General features: G+C 44.6%; 1 protein-coding gene across 1 annotated transcript in view; it reads left to right on the top strand.

Moving 5' to 3' along the window:
- Positions 1-787: 787 nt before the first annotated feature.
- top1a (DNA topoisomerase Ia) overlaps positions 788-15,811 on the top strand; it is a 29,569-nt gene continuing 14,545 nt past the window's right edge. The window contains exons 1-10 of the mRNA XM_063215522.1: positions 788-994; positions 1,462-1,486; positions 6,773-6,869; positions 10,313-10,439; positions 11,591-11,634; positions 12,714-12,794; positions 13,306-13,393; positions 13,540-13,649; positions 14,121-14,236; positions 15,382-15,503. Of these exons, the coding sequence (XP_063071592.1) occupies positions 962-994; positions 1,462-1,486; positions 6,773-6,869; positions 10,313-10,439; positions 11,591-11,634; positions 12,714-12,794; positions 13,306-13,393; positions 13,540-13,649; positions 14,121-14,236; positions 15,382-15,503 (843 nt within the window). The 5' untranslated portion in view covers positions 788-961. The remainder of the gene's footprint in view (positions 995-1,461; positions 1,487-6,772; positions 6,870-10,312; positions 10,440-11,590; positions 11,635-12,713; positions 12,795-13,305; positions 13,394-13,539; positions 13,650-14,120; positions 14,237-15,381; positions 15,504-15,811) is intronic.

The raw sequence follows: 15,811 nt of genomic DNA, 5'->3' as shown, positions 1-15,811 counted from the left end.
GGCTGATTGACTGATTGATTTCTTTAAAGCTCTAGAGCATGGACCCACAGTTCTGCCATATTCATAGCCTATGTGCATACAGTCAGGCTTAACTAAGAAAAAATCCTGGATAGAAAGACCCCATTGAGAGAGGAGCCAAACATTTCTTGAGCCTCCTTGGGCAGCCTAGAGTATGCCCCCCAATGGCGAAACAGGAGACGTGTCTACATGACAAAAGGCCCAATACCACCCTCCTGCAAGCATTCAACATCCTCAATGGGGTAGGTAGATTATTAGGCCAGTAATGAAGATAGTCTTACACATGTATATAGCCGGATGTAACAAAAAAGTCAAAAATCCACTAAACAACACCAAACTAAACTAAACAATGCACAGTATGTATCATATACCAGACATGCAGAGATGGCTATTCAGAACCATCCTAATATGCTTTAAAAGTGTTTATTCTGATCCTAAACAAATATTTAAGTAACTGCTATTAAAAAAAACCACCCCATGTCTTAGTGAAATAGACCACCAGTAGAAGAAAGTGGAAAGGATCGAGGTGGAACAAAGGTGAAAAATGTGCTGTTTTCATTCATGGCCTGTTCAACTTTATAACTGCTTTTCAAACAACAAAAAGCCATGCACGTGTGGCCTACTTCCAGTAGTTCACGTTCACCAGTCCACTTCCCAGACGCCGTCATCCATTGTTGCCACATGGCTACAAAATAGAACTAGGCCTACTATGCACATAAACGTGGGTCGGACAATCAAGTGTGGGCATGCTGTGAGGGGAGGAGTTTCAGGTCGCACTCGTTTTTTTCACTCTTTTAAAAGCCAACGAGCATGCGCAGTCTCTGATTTTTCGGACTTGGTGTGTTGCACAACTGTATCTTTCTTCATTCTGCCTACAACTCTTCGCCGGCGTTTTACTCTAACACAGTTTTAACTTTGTTTTTAAAAACTGAGACATTTGGAAATGAGTGGGGACAATGCCCACAACGATTCCCAGGTAACATTGATCATGATTTGTCATGTCATTGCGCTAATGTGAACGTAGTTATTGTGGCTAGCTCTCTCTTTTAATTGCCTCCGCAAGCTATGGCTTGCAATCTAGCAAAGCGAGCTAGCTCGCTAAGAGTCGTCTAAGCCAGTTAGCTGGGTGTCCAGTTAGCTGAATTTGCTGTTTATTAATTTTCCCGACTGTTAATTATTGGAATCACATCCACAGTGGTGTAGTTATTGATAGCTGTAGTCGACTTGTTAGTATTGAGAAATGCCTTGTCTTGGAAAGGATGTATGGATAACTTTTTAAAGAGTTGTGGCTAAGTAGCTTTAGCCCTTTTGATAACCATTTTATGAACCATTTGCTACCCTGTAAGTTGGATGGCTAGCAGACAAGCTAGGTTAATAGCAAGCAGAAAGTTAGCAACACACTTCATGTCTGTATTTTAACCACTAAATATCATTACATTACAGATCGATTCTGGATCCCGATATAATGGTAAGTATTGAGCCATCATCATTCTCGTCACATCTAATAACTTGAAACATGACATTTTGTGCGCCTATTCTTCAGCTAGCTAACACAGCCAGCGAGCTTGAGTTTTAAGGACAGAAATGGCGTCTCAGAGACTAAGTCCCCTCTCGCTCACTGACAAGCGCCTATTGTTCAAATTGAGGCCTTTAAAAGATTATTTAACCTGGTTTTAAGTTTTAATTGACCACAGAATCTCACAGAACCAGAGATCATTTCTACGAAAAGTGTTTCAAATCGATCGACGGATGGCCGGCAATAGGTATATTCTGCAGTTGAAAGTGGAGGTTTGGGGGTTGAGGACTTAGTCTCTGCGCCATTTTCTTTTTCCCTGTCTAGCGGTCTGAACGTAGAGCACATTAAGTGCAGATCGACGTGATATGGAGGCGAAGCATGGAGTAGCGTGCAGTATCATCTGAAACGTTATGTCCACACAGTACCAGGACGGCGACATCCCCGTACTCTCATTATGTTTTTCAGATAATATTAAGGCTAGTGTATATTTGGCTGACACGCGACAGACAATATTAAATAGCTGGACTACAACAAGCTTTTTAGAACGTATGTGGTGTCATTCTTAAACTCACGCACTAGGGATCACTTGTCCAAAATCAACTTGACACTTTTAAATTGTCAATTGACATTACGTGTTGATTCTACAACTTTTGAATGTTTTGGTCTCCATTTGGTGTACATGTTTCAGCACGTTAAATTGGCCTATGCTACCTATTCATCTATGAAATGGGATGGTTACTGATAACCTTGTGTGTCTGAATTGGCTACCCCTTCTGCAACATCCCACTTATGACCAGCACTGTCTGTAGGCCTATAGCCTGAGCAGTTTGATTTGGCACACCATTGCAATTATTTGGGTAAATTTTGGGTTCTCGTTTTCTTGTCAGTTTAAGCTTTTTTAACAAAACCAAACTTTCACATACTTCAGGCTGCAGGTTGAAATGGTCGAAAGGCTGCTCTTGAAGGCACCTGACCTCCATGGGGTCATCCCTATGTTCCCCGGGTCCTATGTTTCCCGCAACCGGGGAACTTGCACCCCTTTTTTCAAAAAAAAAGGTTCTATGTTCCCCGCTGCTTCCAAGTAGACTGCTGAGCAAAGCAGCAGGTTGTTGCTGCACCTGTGACAGGTAAGGTTTAGGGATAGTTTCGGTCAGGGCACTAATTTACAACTCAGAAACATTTTAATTACTGACGGGTTAGGTTAGGATTAGGGATGGTTTTGGGAAGGGCACAATTTGAAAACTCAAACATTGCATTACTGACACTAGGTTAAGTTTAGGGAAGGGTTAGATACAATGCGGGGAACAAAGCCTTGGACCTATTTAACTGTAATTGGTTTTGTGTAAAAGTATCACCTAAATGTTAACCAAAATGTTTTTTATTATTATGTCATTTAGTTTCCTTCTCGTGTATTTGATGGTTATTGGTCCGTTAAGATCAATCCATAAAGCTGGCATCTGTATCTATGGCTGCAAATTGTCAACTCTGAATTTAAAATCACACCCAAGCAAAGTGGTTAACATCTCATGGTCAGGTTTGTAATGGGAGGTGATGGCCTTAACCACAAGTCATATACCCAGGGGTGAAAGTAGCTTTATTTTCTTGCCAGTGCCACCCCCCACCACCAGCAAACAAACAAACAAATTAAATAAACATGAGCATTACAAATCTATAATCGCTGCATGACTATTTTGGGTGTCTCTTCATTGGAGGACACTTGTCTCAAATGGCATAGTGTGGTTGTATGTGTTTTCTGCTGAAACATCAGACCTTACTTTTTTCAAATGTGGGGTTTTGGACAGCATTAAACCTATGCTCTAACCGTACTGCGCACCTGCTGTAAATTTTATACCGGTGCTGTGCACCTGTGCACACCCATCTACTTTTGCCACTGCATATACCTGATGAAATTGATCACCTAATGGGTGAGGTGGGATGCCACTACTTGTGGTGGTCCTCCTCACTTCTTTAACCATGACTTAACACATAACACGTTTCTCACCTGCTCACTCGGGTAACCCTGTGTCATGCTTTGATCCAGAGAGGAGTGTGTTTCACAACAACTGACTTGGTTACAATTCCTATTGGACGATACTTTTGAGAAATCTGGTTCAGGCTTGTTTGATGCCAGGCCAATCAACACATGTCAGCTTCCACTTGTTACATTCCAGAGACGTGTAGTCTGTCGGCCCATCTGACCTGGCGTTGATGTGGCTCTAATGGTGGTGGTGGGGGCAGACAGGTGGCACATTTTATTTAATGGCGTGGAGGTGCCACAGGGTCTTGTAAATGTTTGTAGAATCACCCTCTCCATAGTTAGTTGTGTGACTATTAGGGTGATGGTGGCTGCCTGTCAGTTTCACCACTAGAGGACGCCCTACTCAAGTCCAAGGTAGTCCTCTCTTCCTCTCGTTCTCTCTGCCATCCACTCAAAGTCATGTAGTGACATTTTCTCTTGCTTGGGAGAATGTGCTGCACTTTGTCAGCGTTTCTCATGCGTTGAGAGCGGAAGGGAGAAGACGGGAAGCAGGTTTGTCTGCACTGTGTTGTCTTATGACGGACAGCACAGAAGCACATTTTTGGATTTTGCCGACTATGCCAAATTGTACTATAGAGCATTGCATATGACACACATGGACTTCCCCTCTCCCAGCCTAGTGTAATGGTGAGGACCTTTGACACACCTGAACTGATGTGGAAGAACATTTCCCACTGCATTTAATTCAATAGGGCGATCACAGCACAATCTAGCCCAAGGTAAGGGATCCTTTCCCTGCCGGCACACTTGACTTAACCATACAGTGTTGCCTGAATGTCGACCCCAGTCACACATTTAACCCAGTCACACCATTTTATCCCTGTCAATTAACTTTTGACCTAATTGCAGACTCTTAGAATGATGGGAGTACATTTTAAAAAGCCACATGTGTCCCCTCTCCACTGCATCGAGCCCTGTTAGGTCTGCATCAGGCCCTATACCTCACCTGATTGGGGTAGAAGTGTGCTGCTTCTTTCTCTGTCTGTCTCTCTCCCTCTCTCTCTCACTCCCACTCTCCCGCTCCTCTCTCTCCATCTCTCTCTGACTCTCTTGTGCTCCCCCTCCCTCCCTCCCTCCTTCTCACACACCCTCTAGTCAGGCCCCCTTCGCCACGCAGTCGGCGCCTCCTCCAGGCCTATATGGTTTCAGTGGCACCCTGGCCTAACCGTAACCCAATCCAGTTCTCTGTGCAAATGCCCAGCTTAAAGCCAATGTTTTCCTTGGGGTAAACATGTACCTGAACTCTTAATGAGACGGTATATGCAGGACTTAAATAACCCATAATGCACGTGTCTAGATGTACACTGATATTTTTGTATCAATGGTACTGCGTATAACTGTTAGCATGTGCCAGATGAATTGAGACGTGAAAATTGATAGCTGTTCAAATACCACAAAGGGCTGCCGGTAAATAGTGTATTGTTTGCCAAAAGGAAGGAAGTGGATGAGTGTTCAAAGGCAGCGTAAATATCAAGTTGTAGGTCTTAATGATATTTGCCATGTTAATCAAATTAGTTTGGAGTGGTTAGTGTATCGGCCAGGCTAGCTTTACTGTAAGGCCTCAGTGTGGACTTTTAATTCCTGGAAGTTCTGCTGTCTATCGAAAGGCCTCACAGTGCAGGAAGTATTTTTTTTTTCAAATTTCCTAGAACTTCAGCTCTTGTCCATTGAGAGTGCTGTTCAGGAATTTGGCAGTAGGGAAACATTTTTAGTGATTTTCACCCGTCTTCCTCCAGGGGTCCTGCTGACCCCTTTCATAGCCCTGAGTTTGGCGGTCCGGTGTGAGCGGTGGACAGCACTCTGCTACGTCCTTCAGACAAACTGGGTGGAGGCTTTACAACTCCCCACCCCACAACCGGCACAAATTTAGGATATAGTATGTTTATAACTATCCTTTCCTAACAAATCCCCTTTTCAATGAAGTGGTGGCATGTTTCCTTGCCGTGTGTTGGGCATGTGCTGCCTGTGACCCTGGTGTGTTGTCGTCGTGTGCCCTTGCTTGCGGGAGGGCGCCAGAGGACGGTTAGTGGAAAGTAGGCCACAGCCAGGCAAAAACAATAACAGCCCCAGTCAGCACATGGTGGCTCTGCTTTATAGGGAAGTCATGAGCTTATGGTTCAACTCATTAACCTCCCCTCACTCTCTCTCTTTCTTTCTTTCTCTCGCTCTCACTCTCGCTCTCTGTTTCTCTCTCTCTCTCTCTGTTTCTCTGTCTCTCTCTGTTTCTCTGTCTGTTTGTCTCCGTCTCTGTCTCTGTTTCTCTCTATCTCTCTGTTTCTGCCTCTCTCTGTCTATCTCTCTGTTTCTCTCTCTCTATCTCTCTCTGTTTCTCTCTCTCTCTCTCTCTCTCTCTCTCTCTCTCTCTCTCTCTCTCTCTCTCTCTCTCTCTCTCTTCCTCTCTTCCTCTCCCTCTATGTTTTCTTGATATATCTTGGTTTTCTCCCCTTCAATATCCTTTTCTGTTCCATACTCCATCTTATCTCCCTGTCTCCCCTTCTCTTTCATCGTCTGCGTCTTTGGACCTTATTGAGTTTCCCCGTTCTTTCATTATTTCATATTTTATCTATGGGAGTTGAGGAGCGCACTTGACATAATTATATGCTCTTCAATTCCACATTCAGTCCAGAATAAGCACCTCAAGAGCGTGTTTTTATGCAGCCTTCATTACAGCGGCTGGAGATGAAGGAGAGAATTCTAAAAGAAATTGCCTTGCCCTCCTGAGTAAATGATTGAATCAGATTTTAATTGTGTGGCAGCTGTTATGTGGTAGAGATGCGTTCGTTCACAGCGGAGGATGCTCAGCCTCTGGCCTTGAGATCTCTAGGCTGTGTACCATGACTGGCAGCTCTCTTGAGACAGGCAAGAAGTGTCTATGGAGACAGAGTTGTGACTGCAGACAGTTGTTCACACAGGAGAGACGTTAAGTGAGATTGCGTTGATCAAATGCATTTTTTTGTGATTCGTTCAGACAGGGCCCCTCTTTAAGTTCTTGGGTCATTTTGAGCTGATAAAATGTGCTCAGAAGAAAACTTTCTCTAATGTGCATTGGTGACTAGTGGTGTGCGTGCGTGCGTGCGTTCGTTGTGATGTAACTAAGTTCACCGCAGGCATAAACTGGAGTATAGATACCAGGGTGGAGTTGGTACTTGTTGTTCTGCGCATTGTTATGCAGTGTGCGTTTCCTTTCTCTGCCCCTACAGATTCTCACAAACACAAAGATAAATATAAGGACAAAGAACACAAACACAAGGACCACAAGAAGGACAAAGAGCGTGAGAAATCAAAGCACAGCAACAGGTATGGCTGCCCTCCCTCCCGCTTCCTGTCACTCACTCTCACTTCCTTTTCTCTCTCTCCGCTGGCCTCCTCCTGCTCTGTTTGTATGCTCACTTTCATTTATTTCTACTCCCAATAGTCTTATTATCCCTGTTTTTTTTCTTTCTCTCCCTTTTCTTTTTCTTTCCCTTTTCCCTTTTTGTCTTTCTCTTGCTTTTATTCGTTCTCTCTCTCTGTCTCTCTCTGTCTCTCTCTCGGCTGCTGTTTTGGCCACTCTTAGCCCTACCACATCAAGCCACCTATTTTTCTGTTGCCTCCAAATGGTTCTGCGTGAGACAAAGGCTTGGCTTCATGCATCAGTTAGACGCCAAAGGAGCCTTCATCATCTTGACATTTCATGTTTAAACAGAAAAGGTGTCACAACTGGCTTTGCCACTCTTTGAAACGATTCAAGGTGCACTTGTCATATTCCGATTTGTAGTATTGTTCTCCTGGAAGGAGAGGTCGACTCCCAGTGAAACTGTCGTCTGTTTTCTTATCACCGCGTGGCTGTTCTCCTGTGCTCTTTGTTTTGTATGATTAGCAATTCATTAAATGTAAACACACTGACACTCCTATAAAGTGCACAATTGAAATGCGATAATGTAAAGAATAAAAGGGAAGACAACACTAAGTAAGTAGACATCACTCTGATACTGATGGAAAACATCCTCACTGCAAGACGATCTATACGATTTATCCACTTTGGCAGTTTCCAGACGATTGTGTACTTGATTTCACGCTTCACGATTTCATGTAGTCATATCGCCCACCGCTAGCTCACATGCTCCTTTGCACTGGATGGGCAGCAAGCCTCCTCCCTAGATGGCCTTCTTTCACCTGGACCTTCTGTTTGGAACCACACCACTGAGCTCATAACCAGTCATTTAGTGCTCTTAATCAGACTACAAGCAGGCCAGTCTGCTGTTGATCATGATGGATGAGAGGGATATGTTTCTGGGTGGCGGTGGCAATGCTTCTCCAACTCCTGTTTGTGTAGTGTATTATTAGCGAGAGGCCACTGACTGTTTACTTAGCTTAAGTTTGTCTGCGGAGTGAACCTTAGTGTTATAGTATAACTTGAGCCTTATCCGTCATGGCACCAATAGCTATGCCATAATGGTCATATCTGTTTTGTGCTGTTGCGTTGTTAACATAAGCTTGTTCAAGTCATGAAAAGAAGTAGTGCAGCCTCCGATATTGCAGCCTATGTGCACTTGTGTTGGGACTTGCAGGCTTTAGTTTAGAACTTAATAAGTATTTTTGCAGTTTTAGTTGTACTGAAACTTCAAGCGGTTTTATCTATTTATGTATTCCCCCCCTTTGACCAGCCTATTTCTCTTTTAATAAATCTCAAGAGGTTTCATGTTGGATGCTTATTTGTTTTTTTATGATTCCTATTTTCCTCCATACACTCTCTTTATTGCCCGACGCTGTGATCTTGTGCCTTCAGGATGTGCAAGTGGTTGGCAGAGCAGACAGCAAGTGCGGCCTGATGGATGTTCATCAGGTTTCTCATGCCACAGCTTGTTGCCTGGCTATGATTCAGCCTCTCGACACCAGTGTTGCCAGATTAGGTGGTTACTCGCCCAATTGGGCTACTTGAGCTGGCCGCCTGTGGGTAGAAACAGGAAATATTGGCCATTTGGCCCATAGAAATCAATGCAATTTGTTGAAATTACGTGGAATTTAGCACATTTTGGCGGTTATTGAGTGCCTATTGGGCGGGATTTGATCAGACACATCTGGCAACACTGCTCAACACTCTGGTAGTCTTGGAGCAAGGAAGGGTTTGGGGTGGCTGCTGGGGTGCGTCTCTGAATGGCTGTGAACAATGGCTGGGTTTACGCCTTTTCATGTAGCACAGCGGCACCACAGAGCCTTCTCGCTAAGTTGGAGTCTCCTTTGCCGCTCTGGACCCCGTTTCTCGAAAGCATATATGCTAGCCAGTTTGCAACTTACTAGGATTGCATTGCAACCAAGTAAGTTGCTAACTTAGTTAGCAACCACGTTGTCAAGAAACGCACCCTTGGTCTTGTCTTGATGTATTGTTTAATGTGAATACGTGGAGGTTGTATAGAATAGATGTCGACGCACAGACTCTTGAGAGGCCAATGGCAGTAAAAGTTCCACAAAAGCCAGGCTGGTTATACTCCCGGGACGGGAGACGTGACTTTTTCAACTGTACATTGCCAGATGAAACCAAGTCTGTGTAATAATAATTTCCTCCATCCGTCTCAGTTATGCTGGTGTAGCGATGCTATTGCATATCTGTGATTTTTGGCTCTGTCCCTCTGCATAATGTATCAGCCAACCCCCTTTGTGGTCGGTGTAAGGGATCGGTATAAAGAACGGCTGTAATCGACCCCGCTGAATTAAACAGGGCCCTGTTCTGTTGGGTTTTGTACTGTTGGACAAAACACCCCCCACTCAACCCTCCTCCCCTCCCTCCCTCCCCACCACTCCTTAATGTACTGTAGATGAGGTGGGTTTAGCTGGGCCCTAGTTAAAATATTTAGACGTGGCAGAGGCCCTGTGTTTATAGTGGTTGGGAGTGGGCCATAAGCAGGCGACTGGTGAGTCAGCACAGTACAGTACACAGTGTAGAGTGACGTCAGGGAGACGGGGCCCTGGGCTTTATTATACCTATGGAGCCCACTGCTCCTCCTCGTAAGTCCCTTTGGTCAAAAGCGTCTGCTTGCTGAAATGTATTTAAATGTAATGTAATATAATGCTTCAGCACCACCACCACTTCGACGGGTGCATCCCTACCATCCCATACCATTGGTAATGCACCTCCGTCTTTGGGTTTTACCCTCACCCTTACCCCTGCCCCTTAAACCCCTGCGGCTGGCTCCCTGTCTGGCCACGTTCACCTTTCCCCTCTTGAGGCTGCTGCCTGCCTTTTGTCTGCTGTCTGTGTTTTGTCTCTGCCTGCGTCTCTCCTCTTCTTTACACACACACACTGACTGCACTCTCCCCCCCCTGCTTTCCTCCCCTCTCTTTTCAGACATGCGTCTCTTGTCCCCATTTTCAACTCGTCTTTGCCGTGGTCTGAGTCTGTGTGCTGCTGCTGTGGGTTATGTTCAGTAGTGATGTGTCTGGTTGCTTACATGCATGTAACCAGGCCACCACCACCATTACTGTCAGGGAGATGTGGATACTGTCTCGCTCCCCGTCCCTCTTGATAAGCAGGGTGTGTTCACTTCACACGTGCACGTGTTGCGGTTTTATGACAAGTGTTCTACTTCCTCACTCTCAGACATATGGTCTGCTTTGTCGGGTATTTAAAAAATGATGTTTTAATGCTGTTGCTGGGTAGAACAACCAAATTCTGTCTCTTCGATCTGGATATAATTTTTTTTGTTTTTGTTTTTTTGCCCCCTCTCCTCTACCCTCTTCTGAACTCCCCGGGGATGGTGCAGCGAGCATAAGGACTTTTCAGACAAGAAACACAGAGACAAAGACAAGCTGAAGCACAAAGATGGCTCCACCGACAAGCCACGAGACAAAGACAAACACAAGGACAAAGAGAAGCGGAGAGACGAGAAGGTGAGCCCCCTAGATATTTGTTGTCTTTTTTTTATCTGTTTGTCTTTCTGCCTTCTTTGTCAGTTTAAAATCTTACCCAGTCAGTTCTTTTTGACTGGGAACATAAGCTTTCAGTTACTGCAGGAGAAAAACAAATTGAAATTGATTTAATTACTGATTCGATCTGATTCGTGTCCCTTTAATTTGTAGTAGTTTGTCTTATTTTGGTCGGGCTGGTTTTATTAATTACAGGTAGCAGCGCTTCAAGTTTATCCTACAGGAATAATAAATGACTTATTTTCCGCCCATTTTTCCTACTGTTTACAAAAGCTTCAGTTACCTGTGCTCCAAAACAGTTAGATATTTGAGTATGGCATTGAAGTCCAAATGGTGTGTGGAGAAATACAATCTAAGCAGGCCAGATAAGTACTGTCAGTACTAAAGTAGTAGCAGAGAAGCAGTGTGTTGTGGTAAGCCATGACCAACTTGATGTGTGCGGTGGTTTTGTGTTGTTTTGAATATAGGGCGTTTAATGTGGGTTAACAGGGTAGAGAAATCAGAGGCAGGCTGGATGGATGAATGTATGCACATAGATGAATGGACGAATGTGTCAGTTTCCAGTCGCGGTGCACGTCTGTAAGGGACTGAGGATGGCCGTGTGCACGGAGGGCCGGTGTTGTCAGTGGCTTCCCCGTTGTCAAGCGTCCGCTGCGGTGCGGGCGCGTAATTGTCCGTCCTGAGGGCGAGGGTGAGGCCTGCATGGCGTCACTGTGACTCACGGGAGCATAACCGCGCTGGGCCCAAATAACAGATGCCATGCGAAGATGATTAAAGACCGCATCGCATCAGAGTAGAGCAGCCGCCCACCACCCGGCCTCACTATACATCGCATACACACGAGATTGCAGGCCGCATGGCTGCTCTTAGTTTCATATGTGGTAACAGTAGACAGGAAAATGTAATGTGGGTTTTGTGAGAGGAAGTTGGTTGGCACGAGGTGCACCAAATGGCCAAATGCATGACAGAATCCAACAGGTGTTTTTTTATTTATTATTTTTTTTTTTTTAAGTGTATTTATTTAAATCTCACATTTTGTTTGTTTTTAAATTGTCCATCACTTCCTCTTGAATGACTTGTATTTTATTAACCACCACCTTTTATTTACTTTACAGAAATCCTTGGAAGCTAAAATTAAGAAGGAGAACGGCTTCTCCAGGTAAGTGAATCGGTCACCCTAATGCCCGTAAAGGTTTTCTGCATGTAATGTGGGGCAATAGCTTTTAAGATTTAATTTAATGAACAAATTAAATTTGCAAAATGACCTCGGAGAGTAATTGATATTCGGCATAAAAACAGTCACCAAGGTAACTCGCTAGGTAATTCACATTCTGAGATGAAACCTGCCAACGACGAGCAGCTCTAAAACGACGTCTTGTCATTTGTTAGGTCAAACACAGACTCCTCTGAGCCGTGCAGATTCCAGCAGCCATTTGTTTGTGAGGGAAGTTGTTGTTTTCTCAGTCAGACCTTTTTTTTGTCTGAGCCATAGGAAGTCTTTGTGGATTTGATGTACATGGTGCTGACTGACAGTCACTGAATATGTAATATGGTACCGTTGTAGATTCCAGCCAGGGCAAACGGAATACCTTTTTTTTTTTTTCCCAACGACTACAATGAGCCGGTATCTAGCTAACTGCAAGGTGCAATTTGGTGAATATTACCGAAAAAAAGCGATTGTGGGAGTGGAGTCCACCTGACTCCTTTTAATAGCTGAAAGCTGAGCCTGGCATGGGTGGTGTAATGGGTCATTAGCAGGAAATCGTCAGCCATCTAGATGGGCATTAAGCCCTTTTGTTGCGCAAGTAGCGAAAAAAATAAATAGCAGTGCCTTTGAATGCACAACAAGCTTCCTGGCCATGCCGCTCAGCACAGCTCAGGACTGTAGTGGCAGCAGTAGCAACAGCAGTAGTGGTATCTGTGTCGTTCTGGGTGTGGTTAGGCCATTACTCCAGTTTAAACCTCTGTGGATACAGCTACAAGTACAATCGACCAAAGCTAAGATTGGTTTCGAGAAATGCACATTAGAGGTGATCAAAGTTGCTTACTACATTAGCTACTTAGTTGTTTTCAATGCATTTTCCCATTGGCAACTACCCAAGTTGCCAACTGCTGACAACTACGCTTTCGAGAAATGCACCCCAGATTTGTTGAGTAACTCGTGTAACATCTTTTCCTCCTCATTGTTTCCTCCTGTCCATCTTTCTGCTATCTGTCTGTCTGCCTGTGTCCCCTCAGCCCTCCTCGCATCAAGCAGGAGCCAGATGACGAGTTCTACCCCTCTCCAAAGTCCTTGAAGCGTGAACGTGATGACGATGAGTAAGCTAACTTTGTGCACTCTTCACACACACACACACACACACACACACACACACACACACACACACACACACACTCTCTCACTGGCATGACGTCTGTTTGTCGTCCGCCTTCAGCGCGTTAAATAAACTGAATGCAAATATAGGCAGCACAGATGCTCATTTCTATGCATATGCAAAGTTAAGACGAAAGATTGACTGCATCAAAATGTTCTGGAAGAAGTTTGCAGACTGTGTGCTTAAGGGCCACACTGGCTACATTTTGAGCAGTCTGTTCAGCTCTTGGCTCTGCATCCAATACTTATATATCAAAGCCTTAATTTTTTTCAAAGCGGCTTAAAAGTTGTATAAATGCATTTGCCGCCAAAATGCCCATGTGTAAAAGCTTCAGTTGATTTTCAGATTTAGATGTTGTGTTTTTTTGTATTAACTCTTTTAAGAGGGGGCATGTATGAAAATGTCTTTTATTCTCTCTCTCTCCCTTTTCTGCCTTTCTCTCTTTTTCCTCCCAGCTCTGACTACAAGCCCAAAAAAATCAAAGTGGAAAATGACAGAGATGACAAAAAGCCGAAGAGGAAAGTGATGATGATGGACGATGAGGCAAGTGGCAACACTTATCCATCTGTGATGCTCTCAACTTTGTGTGTGTTTGGCACCTCATGAAACGCAAACTATTCTTTTTTTATGGTGTGTGGAACAAGCCATCTTATACGTTGTTCCTGTATGTACATTCTTTCTCTTCATAGGACATCAAGCCCAAAAAGAAGACGAAGACAAAAGACAAGAAGGGAGCTGCAGGAGTCGCTGACGGGAAGAAGAAAGGAAAAGGAAAAGAACCAGAGGAGAAGTGGAAGTGGTACGTACAGGCTTCTGTTTTTTTTCCCCCTCCTTTTCTTCCTCATCATCGCCTCCCTCTCTCTTGGTTCCTCTGAAGATATTGCGTTGAAGGAGTTGAGGGTGGTGGTGGGGTGTGTGTATGTCGCGCCTCTCCTCTGCTCTCCCCATTCCTCTCCTCTCCTCCTCTCCCCTCCCCGCTAACGGGGACTTGGTTGTGTAATGACTGAGGCCCTCTGGCAAAGCCTAAAATATGGATGATGTTTTCAATTCTGGGTCGCAACGTCTGGCTCATTCACTCGCATACTAACTCCGGCCGTGTCTCCCTCCTCCCTTTTTTTTTCTCAAGTCTTATTTCCCTCTTCTGTCTTCTTTCTCCCTTCAATCTTTCCCCTCTCTTCAGCCCTCTTATCCACCACCAATCGCCCTCCATTCCCCTCCTTTTTTTATCGTCCGTCCGTGTGTTTAATTCATTCTTTTGATTTTGCTGTAGGTGGGAGGAGGAGAGGTACACAGATGGCTCCAAGTGGAGGTTTCTGGAGCACAAAGGGCCGGTGTTTGCACCTCCTTACGAGCCTCTCCCCGGCAACGTCAAGTTCTATTATGATGGTAAGTGGCAGCTGTGCACAACGGTAGCGACCGCTCACTCTCACTCCCGCACTCGCTCGCTTCTACAATCGCTCTCCAAGGCATTGGACGGGACCCTTGGGCAGGTGGAACTTGCCCCACTGTGCAACGCCTTAAGCATTTCCCATAGTCCAGTTCTGGGGGTTCTGGGGTGGAATTGAATGGTGTGGATTAGTAGGAATTTGAGTTGCAGGAGGGGTGGAGGAGTAGAGGAGGAGGAGGAGGAGGAGATGAGGAGGAGGAAGGTTGTGCTGAATTAGAAATTGTGCGTTGGCAGCTGGGGAGGCTTGAGACACTTAAATGATCTCCCCTCTTAAATTATTCACTGCTGTAAAAAAAAAGTTTTAATGAAGTTGGACATGGGGCATCACAATGGTCTCTTACTGTGTTTATATTAACATGTGTAATAACCTCCTGACATCAACCTCTGCCTTCTTCTCAGCACACCTGCATTAAAAATCACATTGCTATGTGACTAGGGTTGAATGTGCGTGCACATGTGTGTCAAATGTGTTAACACTTCTACCGCAAACTCTCAAGCCTCTTTCCTTATACACCCTATACACACCCAGTACTGGAGTTGTCCCCCCAAAACCAAAGTATTCCTTTGCGTCCTTCAGTCTGTGTAAGCTTCATCAGTGTGATCGTCAATAGATTGATCCTCCTTCCCTTCCTCTATCCCTGTTCCTTTGAGGCTGCAGATCTCCCACTTTTCTTTTCCACCCACACGCTATCGATCCTCCATAGCTGGTGGTTGGGATTTGGGAGGTTGGCTTCATCCGATTCACACCGTACTACCGTGTCACCGTTTTCCGGAAGTTTAGGCATATTCACCCACCCTCTGATTAGTGGGTACACCCTCATATTATGATGAGGATTTCCCCCAAACATTAAAAAAAAAACATCTCATGCCCTGTCTCACCATTTCTGTTCTACCTTGCACCAGTCAGTAATATAACTAAAAATATGTTTAGTCTGTTTTCCAACTTAGTTTGTCCTATTGAAATGAATGGGACGAACAGAACTTTCTCACACTTCCTCTCCAGTGTTGATAAGTAATCTATCTTTACTTCGTGGCTTGTAACTGTATTTTCTGTTGTATTTTTTTTGTCTCCTCCTCCCTAAAGGGAAACAGATGAAGCTCAGCCCCGGTGCTGAAGAGGTGGCAACCTTCTTTGCAAAAATGCTGGAGCACGATTACACCACCAAGGACATCTTCCGGAAAAACTTTTTCAAGGACTGGAGAAAGGTGCCCTTTTTGAAAAAAGGAAAAAAAAAATTACTGCTGAGTCATGAAGATGATCTCTCAGCATTCCTAAAAACAGTATTTTTTTTAGAATAAAAGCCCTGCCTATGTAATCACATGGGTTTCTACTCTACTCTGTTTTGCTCTTGGATTTGGGCAGCCGTGGCCTAGTGCAGTGTTTCCCAACCAGGGGTACGTGTACCACTAGGGGTACGCGAGCACACCTCAGGGGGTACGCGGAAAAATGTAATAGCAAATATATTGAGTGTAGTCACATTGGGATAGAGGAACAGAGCATGTGTGAAGGCGAG

The sequence above is a fragment of the Engraulis encrasicolus genome, chromosome 14 (genome assembly GCF_034702125.1).
Source record: "Engraulis encrasicolus isolate BLACKSEA-1 chromosome 14, IST_EnEncr_1.0, whole genome shotgun sequence".
NCBI classification, from domain to species: domain Eukaryota; kingdom Metazoa; phylum Chordata; class Actinopteri; order Clupeiformes; family Engraulidae; genus Engraulis; species Engraulis encrasicolus.
The sequence above is the reverse complement of the archived record's forward strand: the minus strand, read 5'-3'. Positions and strand labels throughout refer to the sequence as shown.